This window comes from Gossypium raimondii, chromosome 6 (genome assembly GCF_025698545.1).
Source record: "Gossypium raimondii isolate GPD5lz chromosome 6, ASM2569854v1, whole genome shotgun sequence".
Taxonomy (NCBI): Eukaryota; Viridiplantae; Streptophyta; class Magnoliopsida; order Malvales; family Malvaceae; genus Gossypium; species Gossypium raimondii.
Genome location: NC_068570.1, coordinates 10,230,390 through 10,248,486, shown reverse-complemented (window position 1 = coordinate 10,248,486; position 18,097 = coordinate 10,230,390). Strand labels below are relative to the sequence as shown.

Sequence of the window (18,097 nt, the reverse complement as noted above, 5' to 3'; positions counted from 1 at the left end):
CTCTATGCTAGCAATACATAAAACTAGCTATCAAGATGATAATTGAAGAGGAAAAGGAAAATGATCTTGGCCTTATTACATTTATTGTAAGAAAAGTGGTCATGCACATGATACTGGTTGGGATTTACATTGATGGCCTTCTCACAAAAACCAACCCACTACTTATGTCACCTAAGTTCAAAGAGATGGACTTCTTCCGCTTCCAATTGCCCATGCACAAGGAGTCAAATCTGTTACATTGTTTGGATATGCTTCATTTTTTGGGTGATGTTCTTTTTGTTTGTTATCTTATTAATCGAAGGCCTTCCTCTATTTTGGAGAACTAAAGTCCCTATTCTATTATTTTTCCATGTCAATCTTCTTATCCTCTTTCTACTCGCATATTTGGTTATACCTATTTTGCTTATAATCATACAATGGAAAAGAAAAAAAATCTTCCAAAATCCATTAAATGCATATTCTTGGGGGTATTCTCGACATTAAAAAAGGGTACAAATGTTATGATTCTACTAATAATAAATACTTTACTTTTGCATGTCACATTCTTTGAAGCATTTCCTTATTTTTCCTTTAAAACCCTTGATTAAAAAGAAGTTGAAGAAACTCTGCCAATTTCTATTTTTCCTATTCTTAATGTCATACTTCCTTTAAAACTGTTTCAAGTATACTCCATATGATCTTCTATACATCTTTCTAACAATCCTCCTATAGGCACAAAATAGGGGTATGTTCCAACTCACTCATTTTCTTAACTACCATGTTCTCTAGCTTTGGTAATGCTTCAAGTAGACAAACCTATTGCACTGTGAAAAAGTATATGTTCTTCTCGTAATCCTCATCTTATTTTCAATTTTTTGAGTTATCATCGTATCACCTTCATATTTTGCATTCACCTCATTTTTATCTAATGTGTCAATTCTTAATACTATTAGTACAACAAAGGAAAATCTTAGTTGGCAACAAGATATGTGGAAGAAATGAATGATTTTCATGGTAATCATACATGGGATTTGGTTCCATTACTCTAACACCTCTTCCTTAGCTTGGTCTTCGGGCTCGAGTTATGGAGTGCCACAGAAGAATAAATATATTTTTAAAGTCATCAGAATTTTTATTCTACTCATACATATATATATATATACATTAGAGGTATAAAAAGTTATGAGACTGATCAAGGTTTAAGGAACATTATTAGTTTCAGTATTTTATAATTCATTATGAATACTTTTAAACAAAATGACCACTTGAGCTTATTCACCAAATGACAATCTGCCGCACATTCTTATTATATTATTATTATTTGCCAAATAATCCACTTTTATAAGTCCGCCAATTAATCAAATCAATTAACATTTCTAATACACGCAATTATTTCCATTTTAAGCGTATTAATAGTTTACACCAGCATTGAACAATTATCACAAAAGTGCATATATATATACACAACGTTCAAAACGTCATCATTCATTTCATATACATTGTCACCAAATAAACCATATGTACTTGCCACTTAACCTGGTGCAGAGTTAAAATAATTCTATCGAAACATAAGCTAGATAGTGTGAGTTGTGGATCAATCTGCCTGCTAAGTTTTGCCAAAATCTCTACAGGGAAAGGAAAAGATAAATAGGGTAAGCATTAAATATGCTTAGTCTGTACATAGGTTTAAAACGTTAAACTCACATCGAATAAAATTCATACATTTTTAACACTTAATTAATTTCTTTATCCCACCAACACATTTCACATGGAAAATATGAGTTCATTACATTCAAACATATAGCGCATCTCAAACTGTTCATCACCCAATTATACCTTATTTCAATTCAAATAAATCATTCAATCAACACTTTCTAATTTAGAAACATTTAGCCTGGCAACTCCACATAAACAGTAAGGAATACGCGAGTAATCATCCGATAACATGCCAGATTGCTCATAAGAGCTTTCCAACCGATAACATGCTAGATGCACATAGTGCAAACCTCGTAGCCTAAGTATTCTCCGTCGATAACACATTAGTTTACTCATAAGAGCTTTCCAACTGATAACATGCCAGATGCACATAGTGCAAAGCTCGTTGGCTAAGTATTCTCCCCCAATAACACACCAAAACCTCTAAAGAGATTAAATCGAAAACTCGCAACAAATGCAGAATCCCAAAAAAATTAGTTAACTTTTTTCATGTTCACTCCATCACCCTTTTTTCCCATATGGTGCGCAAATACCACTATTGACATGCCAATTGTATCCTTTGTTCATTTAGGCTCCATATACATAACAAAAATTTCTTTCTACTGACTACTACCTTTCTCACATTATCAATACAAGTTTACTAACATTTTACCATATACATTTATATACAAAAATTTCATAAATAAACATAACAATATCATATAAACTGACCTGGTACAATAGCAGGAATTGAATGTCAATGATCAATCCGTGATCTTTCCTTTTCCTCTATTATCTACTGGTTAATTTGGTTCTTGATCTATACATTAATACATTTAGTTTATCAATGACAACACTTCGGACTTTAACAGGGTTGAAACTAGACATGCAGGTTACCTAAATCGAGATACAAGGATCTCAAAAACATGAAACTCATGAAGAACAGGCTTTGGGAACACTTACATGCAAAATCGATTAATCAACAGAGCCTAGAGCTTTTCTTTCCTTTACAAAAAACAATATTTACAGTGAAGTAAGATGAGAATGAGACTTTCTTTCCCACCACTTTAGTCTATACACTTAACCTCTTAATTTCATCATTAAATGAAAATTAACAAGTGTTTCCATTAATGTTGACACAATCGTACTACCATGTAATAGTGGTTATTTACCACTTTTAACCTTGAACATTTTTTTTATTAAGCTCATTTGACCAGCTTGTCACTAATTCTTACAATTTAGTCCTTGCACTTTCATTTCTATCCTACTGACCGAATTCACCAATTCAAACATCAATAAAATTGTAACACCCTTAACCCATTTCCGTCGCCGGAACAGGGTTATAGAGTATTACTGGAGTTTACAGAACAAATACAGGTAATTCATGTCATTTACTATTCATATCCGAAACCAATCATATTCAATCATATTGTCCCTTAAATGGACCCTCAAGACCCAACTCATGAGTTAGAAACAAGTTGGGACTAAATCGGGAACTCAGAGAATTTTCGTGAAATTTTAAAAATTTCTCGTAGATGCAGTAGAATTATATAAATTTTAAAAAATTTCGCGAATTTTTTGGGACCAATCATATGTTCATGTATTCGAACTTACCTAACTGTATAATTATATAAATTTACCAAAATTCAATCCAACCATACTAAATACACATATATTAAACATGATATAACCTCACACATATACATCAAACATGTCATTACTAGCCATTCTAATGGCTAGATACAACCAACCATTTACATACCACCGTTGGCCAACTTAGTCTATACATGCCATTATATCAAAATAAGTTTGCTATTTATACCAAAACGAGCTGTAGTATAGTGTGATGATACTTCGACCAATTTTCCAACTTTCACGAGCTTCCGAGTACTATAAATAGAAGAAAGAAAACAAAGTGAACATTTTAATGCTTAGTAAGTTTACATAACAGGAAATTAACTTACCATTCACGATCATTTAAAATAAACATACAAATAACATGCACCCAAAGCAAATTGGCCAATTGCCTAAACACATATACTCATCAAGCAAGTTAGTATGAATTCCAAGTACTTTTTCATGTAACAAAGATAAGCTCATGAACAATTTCAAATACATATACTTTCTATATCATATATCCATATATCTTATACATTTAAAATAATTCATCTCAAATTAAGATTATCTCATATCAAAACTTTGCCCGTTGAATTTATTTGAAATTTTAATGGATACACTGGTAGTACACTCAAAGTGTACGAAACTGTAATCCATCAATTCATATTCGGGAAGCACATTCTCGAGCCAAATAATGGGAAGCTCATGTGAGCCATGTAACGGGAAGCTTATCCGAGCTAAATAACAGGAAGCTCATGAGAGCCATAGTCGGGAAGCTCGTGCGAGCAAATAACAGGTAGCTCCAAAAAGCCATTAATCGAGAAGCTTCAGATAGCTATATATCGGGAAGTTCAAGTGAGTCATATCGGGAAGCTCCAGAGAGCCATTAATCGGGAAGCTCACAAAGAGCCTTTAATCGGGAAGCTCACGAAGAGCCATATAACGGGACGCTCATAAGAGCTGCGGTGTGCCCACAACATATGTAAGATCACAACCTATCGGGATACTCTTAAGAGCTATTAACGGGAAGCTAGCAAGAACCATATAACGGAAAGCTCGCAAGAACTATATAACGGGAAGCTCGAGAGGGCTTATACGGGATGCTCTTTTGAGCTATGGTGTGACTGCAACATATGCAAGACCACAACCAATACATGAAACTTGTATCCATCGATTTTCATTTGTTCAAACAGGATTTAACACTTATCGGGCATTATCGGATATTTGATCAATTTCATATACATGAAAATTACATAATTCACATATAAAACATTTAATTCAAACATATAAATTTAAACAATTTAGTTACACGAACTTACCTCGATACTTGTTCGTATATAAAAATCTATTAATCAGATACTTTTTGTTTTCCTCGATCCAATTCTGTATTTGATCTTTCCGGATCTATATAAATGAATTTAACCATTAATTTATTACATTTCATATTCAAATCAACCCAATTCACTTTTTAGGAAAAAGTACCATTTTGCCCCCATACTTTTGATTAATTCTAATTTCGTCCCTAGGCTCGAAAAATGAAATTCATGCAATTCAATCCTTAATCCAAGCCTAGCTGATTTTTTCATATAACATTTACAGCTCATGTATTTCACAAAAATTAGAAATTTTCGATGAATTTTACATCTTTACAATTTAGTCCCTAAATCACAATTTCATCAAAATTCACTTTACAAAAGTTGTTTATCTATCAACAACCTTTCATTTTCTACCATAAATTTCAAAATTTCAGTGTATTTATACATGGAAAAATTTGATACTTTGATAACTTTGCAAATTAATCCCCAAAATAGATAGATTAGGTTATTACGATCTCAAAATATAAAATTACTAAAAGCGGGACATGATTACTTACCCAATTAAGCTTGCTTGAATTTCTATCTCTTAGCTAGGGTTTCCATAGAAAAATTTGGGAAGATGATATAAAATGATGATATTTTCTATTTAGTTAAAATATCATCTTTTATTATTTCCTTTTCCAATTTAGTCCTTTTCTTTTCTTAAATTTCCATGGATGAATCATCATAAATATCTAATAACTACATTTAATGGTCTAATTGTCATATAAGGACCTCAAATTTTGAATTCTATAGCTATTTGCAACCTATAGCTACTAGAATTTAACTTTTGAATTTTATGCAATTTGGTCCTTTCCTCCTAATTAAATATAAAATCGGTAAAATTCTCTTATAAAAATTTTCATACATCTTTCCTATCATAATGCATATCATGCAATCTTATTAAAATAAATTTTCTTTCTGACTCAAATTTGTGGTCCCGAAACTACTGTTCCGATTTCACTGAAAATGGGCTGTTACAAAAACACTATAATGGATTGGTAAATATAAATAAATAACATTTATTGACTCTTTCATCATAATTGTGATCCCTAAACCATTGTTTTCGACACCATTGTAAATCGAGCTGTTATAATTACCATTAGGTAAAATTTTTGTTAGTTATTGATGGGTATACACAATTAAAGCCAATTCTGATGGAATGATAGACCGATTGAAGGCATGTTTAGTTTCCTAAGGATTTACATGGGTTTCTAACCTTTATTATGGAGAAACATTCTCCCTAGTTTCCAAGATCACTTCAATTCGACTCTTGATCTCCCTTAATGCAATGAATTACTAGACTATTCATTTCATTGCTTAAGGGGAGTCTAGATTAGCACATTGATCGTGAAATTTTCATTATGGTTTAAAGCAGTCCCTGAGAGCTTGGTTTAGGCAGTTCAGTGTTGTTATCCAACCATTTGGGATGAAAAAGAGTGAAGTAGATAACTTAGTCTTCTACCATCAAAACACTTATCGCAAGTTTATCTATCTGGTAGTATATATGTAGATAATATTCCTATCATAGGTGATGATCATAAAGGGATAGTGCAATTCAAGCAACATCTCTTCAACCGCTTTTATTCTAAAGACTTGGGAAAGTTAAAAACTTTTTTTGGGCACTGAGGTGGCACAATCAAACACATGAATTGCTATTTCTCAGTGGAAGTATACGTTGGATATAATGGAAAAACTAGGATGTTGGGTTGTAAGCCTATTGATATACCAATAGACCCTAATGTTAAACTTGTTATGAGATAAGGGAAGCCACTAAAAGATCATAGTCAATAGTGAAAGATGATTGAGAAAGTGAACTATCTTACTATTGCATGTCAAAATATTTATTTTCTAGTAAGTGTGGTAAGTCAATTTCTCTAAGCTTCATATAATAGTCATTAAAATACAATAGTACACATCCTTCAATACCTCAAAGGTGTTCATGGACACGGTTTGTTATACGAAGATAAGGGAAATACATAGGTCATTGGGTATTTAAATGTTGATAGGGTAGGATCTCCTTATATAGAATGCCTACTTCATGATATTATGTCTTTATTGGAAAGAACCTAATATCATGGAAAAGTAAAAATGCAAGATGTTATGGTAAGGTTAAGTGTAGAAACAAAGCATTGAGCCATGGCCTTAGTCACTTGTGAACTTATTTGGTTGAAACAACTTCTTCATGAATCACGATGTGAAATTGACAGCCTAATAAAGTTCATAAAATAATCAAGTAGAACTACATATGACCACAAATCGGTGTTCCATGAAATGACAAAACACATAAAGATAGATTGTCACTTTGTGAGGCAATGTATTGCCTTTAGTTGTCAATTCTATTGATTAGTTAGCGCATATTCTCATTAAAGTTATTAGGAAATCTCGTATTGAGTATATATTTAACAAATTAGGACCATATGATATATATATGCTCCAGCTTGAAAGGGTGTAATTTAGATATTGTAATATTTAAAATTTTGTATTTTAGGTTGTAAATCCGAGATTGTATTCTTTCTTTTGTATATTCTTAGATAGTATAAATAGCACTCTAAGCTTGGGGGATAATTAAGCAAAATTTTCAAAATATAAACTCTTTTATTTTCTTTTTTTCTTCTTCTCTACTTTTCCTTCTTCCCCTTATTTTCTCATGGCTGCAATAGTTCAATAGCAACCTCTTTTCTCTCTCTTCTCTTCAATCTCTTCTAAATTTACATCATTGAAAATTCCAAAGCTAGTGACAATTATAATACTCCACCATGGCTTTGTCAAGACCTTGTCTGCCTCGTCTCCTTCCATATCCTCCTCTTCCATTACCTAAACCCTTTCTTCCAAATTGACCTCCATGAGAAATCTTTAAAGCATGTTTTTCCTCAGCATGAAAGCTTATGTATTGTTCATGCACAAGCAAACTGCTTTGCAGCTTATCAATGATTAACATGCTTATATCCTTAGACTTCTTTATGGAGTACACAACATTATCAAACTTAAAAGAGTCATGAAACACAAAATCTTTTCAACATCTCCTTTTTACCATTTGCTTTCATCTTGTTAACAATGGTAAGAGTTTGAGCATTGTACTCATTCTTTCTATCTTCATATGAAGTACCTCAAACTCTTCTTATGCACACTCAACTCATGTGAAACCTAGACATTTCTACTTCCTAGAATCCCATATGTCATTTGTTGTATCTTTTTGGAGAACCATCTCTAGGACCAAACTATTCCAGGCTTGAAAAAAATATTCTTTGCTTTTAAGTCTTTTAGCTTCTGATCAGTGATGTTCTTTTGTGCTTTTATCATAACCACACCTTTTGTTGCTACAGGAATTTCATTCTCCACCGTGAGCATCACCTAAAGGTAATGTCTATCAAATTTCAACAAGCAAAAGAACCCTCTGTTTTGACTACAAATCACTCAGAGTCATTGTTATTGTCATATTTTGGTATGGCATTTGGAATAAAAGAAAGCAAAACAACCCTCTTCATACCAAAATGCTTTAAATAAAAGAAAGCTTATAAAAATTGAAGTATGGGAGAAATTTGATGCATAGAAATTGAAACATTCTTAGCTATATATATAGCCTTACAAAATAAACTAGGCTAAAATTAAGTAACCTATGTAAAACAAATTAAAGATAAGAATGACAACCAATAATTCCTGTAACAATCATGAACCCCAATAAAATGGGAGTTTTTTTTTAATCCCAATAAAATGAGAGTTTTGATTCAATCCCAATAAAATAGGAGTTTTACTGAATAAAAATTAACTGAATCCTAACAGAAACTAGGACAAACACCAATTTCTTTTTCCTTTTTTAAGTTTTGCGTGCAATAAGTAGACTTATGTATTACACTGCTTTTCATCCAATCATCTCCATTATTTTGTCGGACTACAACTTTGAGTTCGATTTTAGAGATAATTTTGCTGCTACTGCAACACTCTGCAAAAGAAAAAGGAGAGTAGGAATGTAGATATCACATTAGTATAAAACTAATTTAATTTGATGCTTTTGTAATTTTTTCTTCACGATTTGTATATTTAATCTGACAGTTATATTCCATACTCTATTCATGCAGATCGATCCATATTTTTTATCAATATGATATAAACATTGGATTGAGTTGAAACTTAATGTGCATTATGAATGCAATTACTTTGTTGAACCATTCAAACAAGCTTTAAAATAAGGATAAGAGTTCTTAGTTCTTACCAGTGGTATGCCTTTCATGGCTCTTTCTTCCAAATATCTCGATGGTTTAAAGTAGCTACCGTACATTTCTGACCATTTCTTGAGGCTCAAATAGATATGCTTCGACCCAACTGTATCTGCCCAGAACATGATACCACCACTGCAACCAAAGCTATTGTTTTATAAGACATGGTGAAAATAAGAGATCAAGTAACTAACCATAACATAGAGAGTGCAAGAAACCAAATTCATTTTCTTATAGCAAATAGTGACTGAATTTGGCAAGCAATCTATTAGCAAATACTGATTCTTAATAGCAGATCCTATAGTAGTTAACAATGGAACCATTAAATTCTCCAAACTTTAGAGACTATTCTTGAGTTCAAGTTGCAGAGACTAAAAATTGGTGGCGAAGTAGTTACCAGTAGGATGGGAAGCTCATTCCGAGTACAGATGCAACATCAAGGTCTGATGCTCGAGCAACGACACCCTCATCCAAAACACGACATGCCTCGTTAATCGTTGGAAACAATACCATCTCGGTAATTTCCTCATCTGTAACTGATATAGGCTGTTGAATGAGACCCAACAAAAATAAATCAGAAAAACAACGGAAGATATAGAGTGTTTTTTTGTTCTTAACGCATTGGCACACAGAATGCTTCCAGCAGAGGAATGAGCCCCCAAGTGTACAAAATTTCATGTCATACAACTTTTTCTTAAAGAAAAATAAGAGACCAAATACCTTTCCACCAGGCATAATATTCATAAGCTTTCTAGATTCATCAACAATAGGTAGCACTGATGGATCAGGTTTTGGCTTGCTTCCTTTTTCATGAACATAAAATCCTTTCCCGTTGCTTTTTCCTAAAACACCAAGAAAAAAAACCAATGATTCGAAATGCTAGACAATAAAAAATTATTAAAAACATGAACAGAAAGAAAAACCAAAAACTCCTTTTACCGTTTCGTCCATTTTTCAACAAAAGTTCAGTCAATGGAGACCTGAATGTTCGATCAGGGAATGCAATTTCATATTCTTTCCCAGAAGCCTTGCCTAGTCTAAATCCACCCAAGTCTTGAAGTCTGCAAGTATTGCAATTGAAAAGAATAAATTATCACTATTCATTCAGAAGGCATTTCTACATGCATTAATTTGAAATAGAGCTTCCTAAGTAATTATGCATGGCACAAGTAACATAAACCATGCATGTGGGAGCAACTGGATTTGCACAAGTTAATGTTGCTATTATTATGCCAAAATCATCATTACAATTTCTATTTGGACCTATATGTAGTTTGTACTTGTATTTCACCCATTTTCTATCTCATAAAAGAGATTATCCATGAACCAATACACACATTAAACTCAAAAGTCGCATAAACTACTTTGGGAATGGGAAGAAACATACTGGAATGGACCTAAAGGAAAGCCGAAGTTCCTGATCGCTCTGTCAATTCTGAACAAGTCCACACCAAGATGGACCAAAAGATGTGGAATTTGCATATAGGGGAAGAATGATCGATTAACAGCAAAGCCAGTGCAATTAAGAACCACAATAGGAACTTTCTTCATTATTTTCCCAACTGTTAAGAGATCAAGAATAACTTGCGGAGAAGTTTTCTCTGTTCGTATAATCTCCAGGAGAGGCATTATATGAGCAGGACTGTTCATCAGAGAATCATACAAAAAAGACATTCAGATAACAAAGTAGTCAAGTTTTCGATAATACAAAAACATTTTAGTGTCAATCCAACAAAATATAGTTCATTTCAGTTAATAGCAGCACATGCTTCCACTAAAGCAGATGACGGTGGTGGTGATATGGCAAACCTGACAGAAATTCATGTTAAAACAATTCATTTTATGTAATACATAAGTCAGATTATTATGATGGTAATACTAAATACATTAGCATACAACTAAAACAAGTTTAACAACCTGAAAAAATGAGCCCCAATGATACGATCTTGTGATTTGGTCTTTTCTCCAATTACACTAAGGTCAATGGAGGATGTATTTGTAGCCAAAATGCAGCAAGAAGAGCAGACCTTCTCGAGCTCGCTAAATATTTCTTGTTTCAATGGAATGTCCTCAATAACCGCCTGCAAAAGGAATAAATGAAGTAAACAACTTCAGCCAGTAAAGATAGTTAGGCATATATGCGTCTTATATTTTCTAAATCCTCTGATGTCATAAAAAACCGAAGTTACTAAGTAAAATTTGATAAACAAAAAATTCAGAGGTAGAACTTCAATTAGATCATTTTTATTCTGCCTCAAATTTCTGGACAGATCATGTCCTGCAAAAAAGATTGATGGTGCCAGGTTGCATATGCTTATTCTGAAGCTAAATCCTGTGTGGACTGACTTGCTGGAAATGCTAGAGGACATCACTTATGTTTTCTTATTCACAATCTTCTTCCTGATAGCTTGAAGGCTTTGGTCAACAATGGCTGCTTGGGAAAGCAAACGCCTAGTTCTAAATTGGAGTGATCATACACACTTCTATAGACTCAAGTAAGAATAGAAAATTCCTATGTTCCTCGGACTCAAGTCCAACTATTGGGAATGAATTTTTGGCTAGTCATGAGCACTTCCAATTTTTCTAAGTTTGGACAAATACATGTATTTGAAGGGTCATATTGTCATATTCCTGACCAGATATGCATTGGAAAATGAAGAGCTGGAACAATATAGGAAAATTCTGTTTGGCCAACTTGAGATTATCTTCTGATATACCAAATTAGCAAAGAGACAAAAGCAACCCAAGATTTTGAGCTGCTGATGACAAAATATCCCACCTCTATGACCATATCCATTTCCTTAAATTCTGAATAGTCAGAAACTCCTTCGAGCATAGAAAGGGCTTTTCTTGCCTTATCCTGTGTCACTTTTCCTCTAGCTACCAGGCTTTGGATATTTGCTGCCACCAAAAGGAAAACATGTAATACTTGTGTTTGACACACATTCAAGCATAAGTATTGGGTATGATTCTACAATTATATGATAAAATGAGGGGGGGGACGAGCATTCTTGCGAAAATTCGTGTCATAATGTACTATATTTCAGTAATCCAACCCTCCAACAGGCCTTTTGTAAAGATTAACATCCAAATATTATAATATCCAATATCCTTAAAACTATATTCAGAGTACTATATTCACAAATGGAGCACATAATGTATCAATGTAATAGCCACCTTCTACTGTTTTCATTCCTTTTAGAAGATATTCAGAGTTGATTTCTTTGAGGAAAACAGTTATGTTGCTAAGCATAAGAGATGTAGCAATTCCAGAGCCCATTATGCCTCCACCAATGATACCAACTTTCTTGACATGATTTGGTTTGAGGCCGACGTCAGTAATGTTTGGCACCTGAAGAAGCAAAAATTCATGGAAAATTTTTAACTGCCGAAACATTACAATTTCTCACTACCAACCAATCAACTTTCGTAATAAAAGCAATGGATTCCCTAATTGCAAAAGGATGGCAATGCATCAAGAACAGTTTTTAGAACTCACTCAATCCATCATTCAACTCAAAATCACTGCAAGAGGGAATCAAAGAGATAACAAATTCTAGGAATCATTAGGTACCTTTGCTGTAGCACGTTGGGCGAAAAAAAGATGAGTAAGAGCTTTCGTAGTGTTTGACTGAACTAATTCTTTGGACACTGCTGCCTCCTGTTACAATAAGAATGTATATGATATATTACAATCCAGATGTCGCAAGGCAAATTAACTAGAAGATTGTACGAGATGAAATAATGAAAATTGAAAGGTTAGAATCCAATAAAAGTTGTCTCCGAACATAACATACAGTGGTGGGAATAAATGGTTCTTCCTGAGATAGTCAGCTTGATGTTACTAGCATTAGGAAACAGCATAAACGTTGATGTTTAATGTCTAGTAAATTCAAGGCCTCCGAACTAAAATACCTTTAGAAGCCCTTTATATCCTCCAAGGAGAAGGCCCTCCTCAACAGCATCAAGGCATGCAAGGTGTTGAGGCATATTTGGAGCTGTTCTTTTGGCTTGTTCTCTAGCAGTTCTTAACAGCTGCTGTGCTTCAGACAGGGATCCGATTTTGTCTGTCCTGTGGAGAGAACGCACCCATGGTTTACGTCCGTCAGAAATTTCCAAAGCGTGTAGTCGAGACACTCTAACTAACTCTTCAGAGGTTGCTATTTCATCAATAAGACCAAGCAACTTTCCTTCTTCAGACATTATTGGCTTAGAAAACTGTTAAGAGTAAGTTTAAACCGAATTAGATTTAATGACAAAAAAATTGCCTAGATAAATCATTTAACCATGCAAAATTAGTTCCAGGAAAGAAGCATGGATCTCAAAAGGAAGTAACCATGGTTGGGGTCTCGTATTAAGAAGGAAAAGATGGTGGTTTTGTACTTCCAAAGCTTACTTGCAGCAGTGATCTCTATAATCATTCTATCAGAACCATTGAGCAAAGTTAAATCCAGTGGGAAATGAATGATAGTTCAAAGATTTTATCACCAACCAGAAACAGGACTGCATGATGCCTCTAACCAAGCAAAAGAAACTAATGAGACAAAATTAAGGAATCAAGACCACATATTTTAATATGATGGTCAACCACTATGATATGTCTCTGCTCTACCCATAACAGTCTTACCAGCATCATTTCAATAGCCTTCGATACCCCAACAAGCCTTGGAAGACTTTGAGTACCTTAAAAAACAATCATATTACAGAACAAGTCAATGTTTGTAAACCTCACCTCAACGAAAGCACTATTTCACCAGAAGAACAAAGCTATGTTTGAAGTTCCACATAAGAAAGCAGCCATACCTCCGAGTCCAGGAATCACCCCAAGTGTCAACTCTGGCAACCCTAATTGAGTTTTTGGAGCAGCAATACGAGCATGGCAACCCTGTATGATGTTGGAATAGAATGAAAGAATTCAGCTATGATTTTGACAATCAAAGTGGCTACAAAAGAAGTGAATCACCAGTGTTCCTCAGCAGAAAATACAAACCATTGCCAATTCTAAGCCACCACCAAGAGCCAATCCTTCAATAGCCGCAACAACTGGCTTCTTGCAATCTAGATTATGGAAGACCAACATTGGCGTTTTCAAGATTACAGTAGATAATTTTTGGGTAATTACAAATAATGAATTTAACCTGTTTCCTGAGAATGTCTTGTCCCTAAACCCTAAACTAGGTATTACTAAAGATATTATGAAATCAAGTTAGTTGTTTAAACCCTGGCAGGGTCTATACGTGTATTCCATATTCTTGAGATGTTTTAGGAAGTTTTGGCGTAGGGGACTCAATTATGATCAGATATCTGAAAGAATTAGTGTCATCAAATATGTTATTCTTGACATATGGCTATTACTACCAGTGATATAATAATTTTAAACTAGAAAGTATTTCCCTAGTGTGAACTGCAGCCTTCTTTGATACTGGATGCACTGAACTTATTTCACTTCTTCATGTCAACAAGGGATTTGGTGAATCCGAAGTATTAAGTTCAAGAAAATCATAAAGGCCAAGGACAAGTACGCACCCTCTATAGTGTTGAGAACAAGATCAATTGATTCAATTGTTCGATCCGAAGTATCACCTGTCGTGCCAACATTTATTGATGCATACTTTAGTACTTCCAGAAAACGTATAAAACATGCAAACAAGTACAACCTTGATTGAAAAGGTGACAACCAACAAAGAAGAACTCATACCGCTGGGATTCTGAAAAGCATTGATGTCAAAACCCCCTGAAAACCTTCCACCCTTGCCTTCAATTACCATGAGAAGGCAAAGAATCAGCAAAAAATCTCCAGTATTAAAAACAACTTTTTAACATGACCACCTTTCCCGTGCTTGCACTTTGCTATGGTTCTTTTTCACAACAAACAATTGAAAACTATAATTAGAAAGAATCAGTCTCGTAACTTATGCAAACTCCAGATCCTCTTATGTATGGGTTTTAATATAATTTCTTATTTTTTTCAAGGAAAAGGTATCCAATAAAATGAGCAAGGAACTCCAAAGCTCACCAGTCAAAACAATAGCTTTGACATCTCTTCTCCTAGTAGCCTCACCGAACTTCTCCTTCAGTGCGGCTAGCACTGTGTACCATCAGAAATTTAACAACAAACATAAATAAATAAATTTCCAAACGAATAAAACATCAAAAGAGAGAGAGAGAGAGAGAGAGAGAGAGAGAATCATAGTATAGATAAGTGAAAGGATCAAAGGAGTGATAAGTTAAAGCATACTTGCAGCGTTGATGATATTCAAGGGAGGATTAGAGATGGAAATGACAGCGACACCATCGTTTCCAACCTCCATCGTCACTGCCATTGCCATTGCTTTTTCTTCTGCCCTTTACTTTGTTTTTAATCTGGAGACAAGGACAAGGGAGTTTAAATAAAGAGGATTGAATTTTAGACATGATTGAGTAGGCCACACACAGATCTATAGCTCGAGAGCCGACGAGCCACCGCTATTATTTTGTCGTCTCGGTTGAATTCAATCTGTCTGGGTTGGACTTTTTCAAATTTAACATTTCAGTATATGACCAAAAATAAACAATATCGCAGTAACATTTTCAGGAAGTGAAATTCATACAAATTTTGGGGCACCTTTCATAAAATAAAAATAGCCGTTAGATTTAAAATATTTAGATCTGAGCCAATTTAAAAAGAGAAAAATAAATAGGTAAACCACTGTTTATAGGTTAGAGGCTCTTTTCCTTTTCTTTAACTTCAGAATTTTTGTATGTTTTTCATAATTTTTTGGCACTTTTCATGTTCTTTTATTCTCTCTCATTTACTTTTTCAATTTTTTTATATTTTTCACCTTTTTTATTCCCTCATAATTTTTTACTCCTCCTTTCTTTTATAAATTCTCATCACCTTTTGTACACCTTCGAAATTATCCAAAATATTTAATTTTAATAAAATATTATTTTGCATATTGTGAATTTTAATGGAATTTTCTTGAGGGAAAAACTTTATATATAAGGATAAATCTTAAAAATTTAAATAAATAAAACAAATTTTATAAGATTAACCAATATTTGGTAATTCATCATAATTTTGGTACTTCTTTATGTATTTTGGTATTTTCTCTTTTTTTTTATATTCTCTCATAATTTTTGGTACCCTTTTGATACTCCTCCATGTTTTCGGTACTCCTTTATTTTTATTTTTGTTTTGTGTTCCTTTTCATTTTTATACTCTCTCATGTTTTTTGCATTGGCTAAAAATTTTGATATTCCTTGCAAGTTTTGATACTACCAAAACTTGGTTATCTTATTAAACTTGTTTTATTTTTCTTTTCAATATTTTTAAAATATATGATTTTTTACCAAATGTTAGCATGAAAATTAATAATTTAAAAGTTGCCAATTTTTCCATCTACAAAATTTATTGAAATTTCTTAATATGAAATTCAAAATCCTCTAGAAACCATACCAAAAATTTTAAGGGTATACTAAAAATGTGAGGGAATATCGAAAAAATGGAGTGCCAAAATTTATTATTGGAATACCAAAAAAAAATAGGAAGTACCAAATATTATGAGAGTACAAAAGTTATAAGGAATTACCAAATATTTGAGCTTATTAGATTTGATGTATTTATTTAATTTTTCAATATTTTAAAATTACTATTATAAATAATTTTTGTGTGCCAAATATTAGCATGAAAATTTAACAATTTAAAAGTTACCAATTTTTTGTCTACAAAATCTCATTGAAATTTTGCAAAAATAATTTTTTACTCCAAAATTATATTTCTTATTTCAAACCCTAATTTCGAAATGATACCAAAAATTCTGAAATCATACCAAAAACTATGAAAAAATACCCAAAAATATGAGGGAGTGTCAAAATTATGAGAACACCAAGGGATACCAAATATAAGGAATATAAAAAATATGAAGGAGTACCAAGTATTACGAGGGAATACCAAATATTATAAGGAAATAAAAAATAAAAAGTAAAAAAATCATGCGAAAATACTAAAATTATGAGGTAATACTAAAAGTATACAAAAAATACAAAAATTATGAGAGACTAAAAAAACATAAAAGAGTACAAAAAATTACAAGAGAATATTAAAAGTTCTAGGAGGATACCAAAAATTGATTAGTCTTGTTAAATTTAATTTATTTATTTTCATTTTCATTTTTTAAAATTATCATTATATCTAATTTTCAATACTAAATATTATCATGAAATAATAATTTAAAAGTTATCAATTTTGCGTCTATAAAATTTCATTGAAATTTCTTAATATATATTATTACTTACTCCAAAATTATATTTTCATTCCAAATCTTTATTCGAAAGCATACAAAAATTATGAAAAATATAAAAAAGAGAAAGTACCAAAAAAATATTAGGGATTATAAACAAATATGAGGGAATACTAAAAGATACGAGTACCCAAAATATAAAAGAGTACAAAATTATATGAGAATACCAAAAAAAACATGGGGACTATCAGAAAATTTATTTCGAGAGACTACAAAAATTTTGAAAGTATACCAAAAATTCTTAGGGCATACAAAAATTATGAGGAAATACAAAAAAATGAGAGTACCAAAAAATATTAGGGATTATCAAAAATATGAGGAATACTAAAAATACGAGTACCCAAAATATAAGAGAGTACAAAAAATTATATAGGAATACCAAAAAACATGAGGGATTATAAAAATTATGAGGAGTACCAGAAATTTTATTTCGAGAGACTACGAAAAATTTCAAAAGTATACCAAAAATTGTTAGAGCATAAAAAATTTACGAGAGAGTACCAAAATATTAAAATATGCATAAAACATTATAAAGGGTACAAAAGTTATAAAGATATATTTTATTAAATATTTTGGTATTAACTTGTAACCCATTGAACAAGTATCTACTATTTTTGATAGAATGCCTAAAATTAGGTATAATTCCCCCCTAACTAATAAATAGAAGGATAATGTACTTCAATGTACTCAAACTTACGTCATCCTATATTAGCAACAATACCCGTACTAATCGAACTAAGACTCAATCAAAGAACTTTTTATAAATGGTAAAAACTAAAAAAAAAAAACTAAGTAGGAATATGTAATAATTGAGGCTACATTACATAAAAATTATATTTTATAAATATATAAAATATGTACAGCTGCGATAATTTATTTAATTGACTAATTGAGTAATGCTTTGTGTTGTTTCGATCAAAAGGGTTAAATTTGGCTATCAGTACTTGTAGTT

General features: G+C 32.4%; 1 protein-coding gene across 3 annotated transcripts; it reads right to left on the bottom strand.

Annotated features, from left to right (window-relative positions):
* Positions 1-8,303: 8,303 nt before the first annotated feature.
* On the bottom strand, positions 8,304-15,396 carry LOC105774094 (peroxisomal fatty acid beta-oxidation multifunctional protein AIM1). 3 transcript variants are annotated; one of them, XM_012596437.2, is made up of 18 exons: positions 15,102-15,396; positions 14,880-14,951; positions 14,562-14,618; positions 14,390-14,446; positions 13,854-13,921; positions 13,667-13,748; positions 13,491-13,546; positions 12,779-13,081; positions 12,438-12,524; positions 12,041-12,215; positions 11,643-11,764; positions 10,781-10,944; positions 10,251-10,505; positions 9,803-9,924; positions 9,584-9,705; positions 9,261-9,409; positions 8,860-9,010; positions 8,304-8,589 (listed from the first exon to the last, which is right to left on the bottom strand). In XM_012596437.2, exons 1-18 carry the CDS (start codon positions 15,190-15,192, stop codon positions 8,539-8,541), a joined length of 2,184 nt encoding a protein of 727 aa, XP_012451891.1. In that variant the 5' UTR covers positions 15,193-15,396; the 3' UTR covers positions 8,304-8,538. The 3 variants fall into 3 exon arrangements, with proteins under 3 accessions (XP_012451891.1, XP_012451892.1, XP_052488782.1); XM_012596438.2 differs by having other exon boundaries at positions 8,860-8,998; positions 15,102-15,389; XM_052632822.1 differs by having other exon boundaries at positions 14,562-14,721; positions 15,102-15,179.
* Between the last annotated feature and the right edge of the window lie 2,701 nt (positions 15,397-18,097).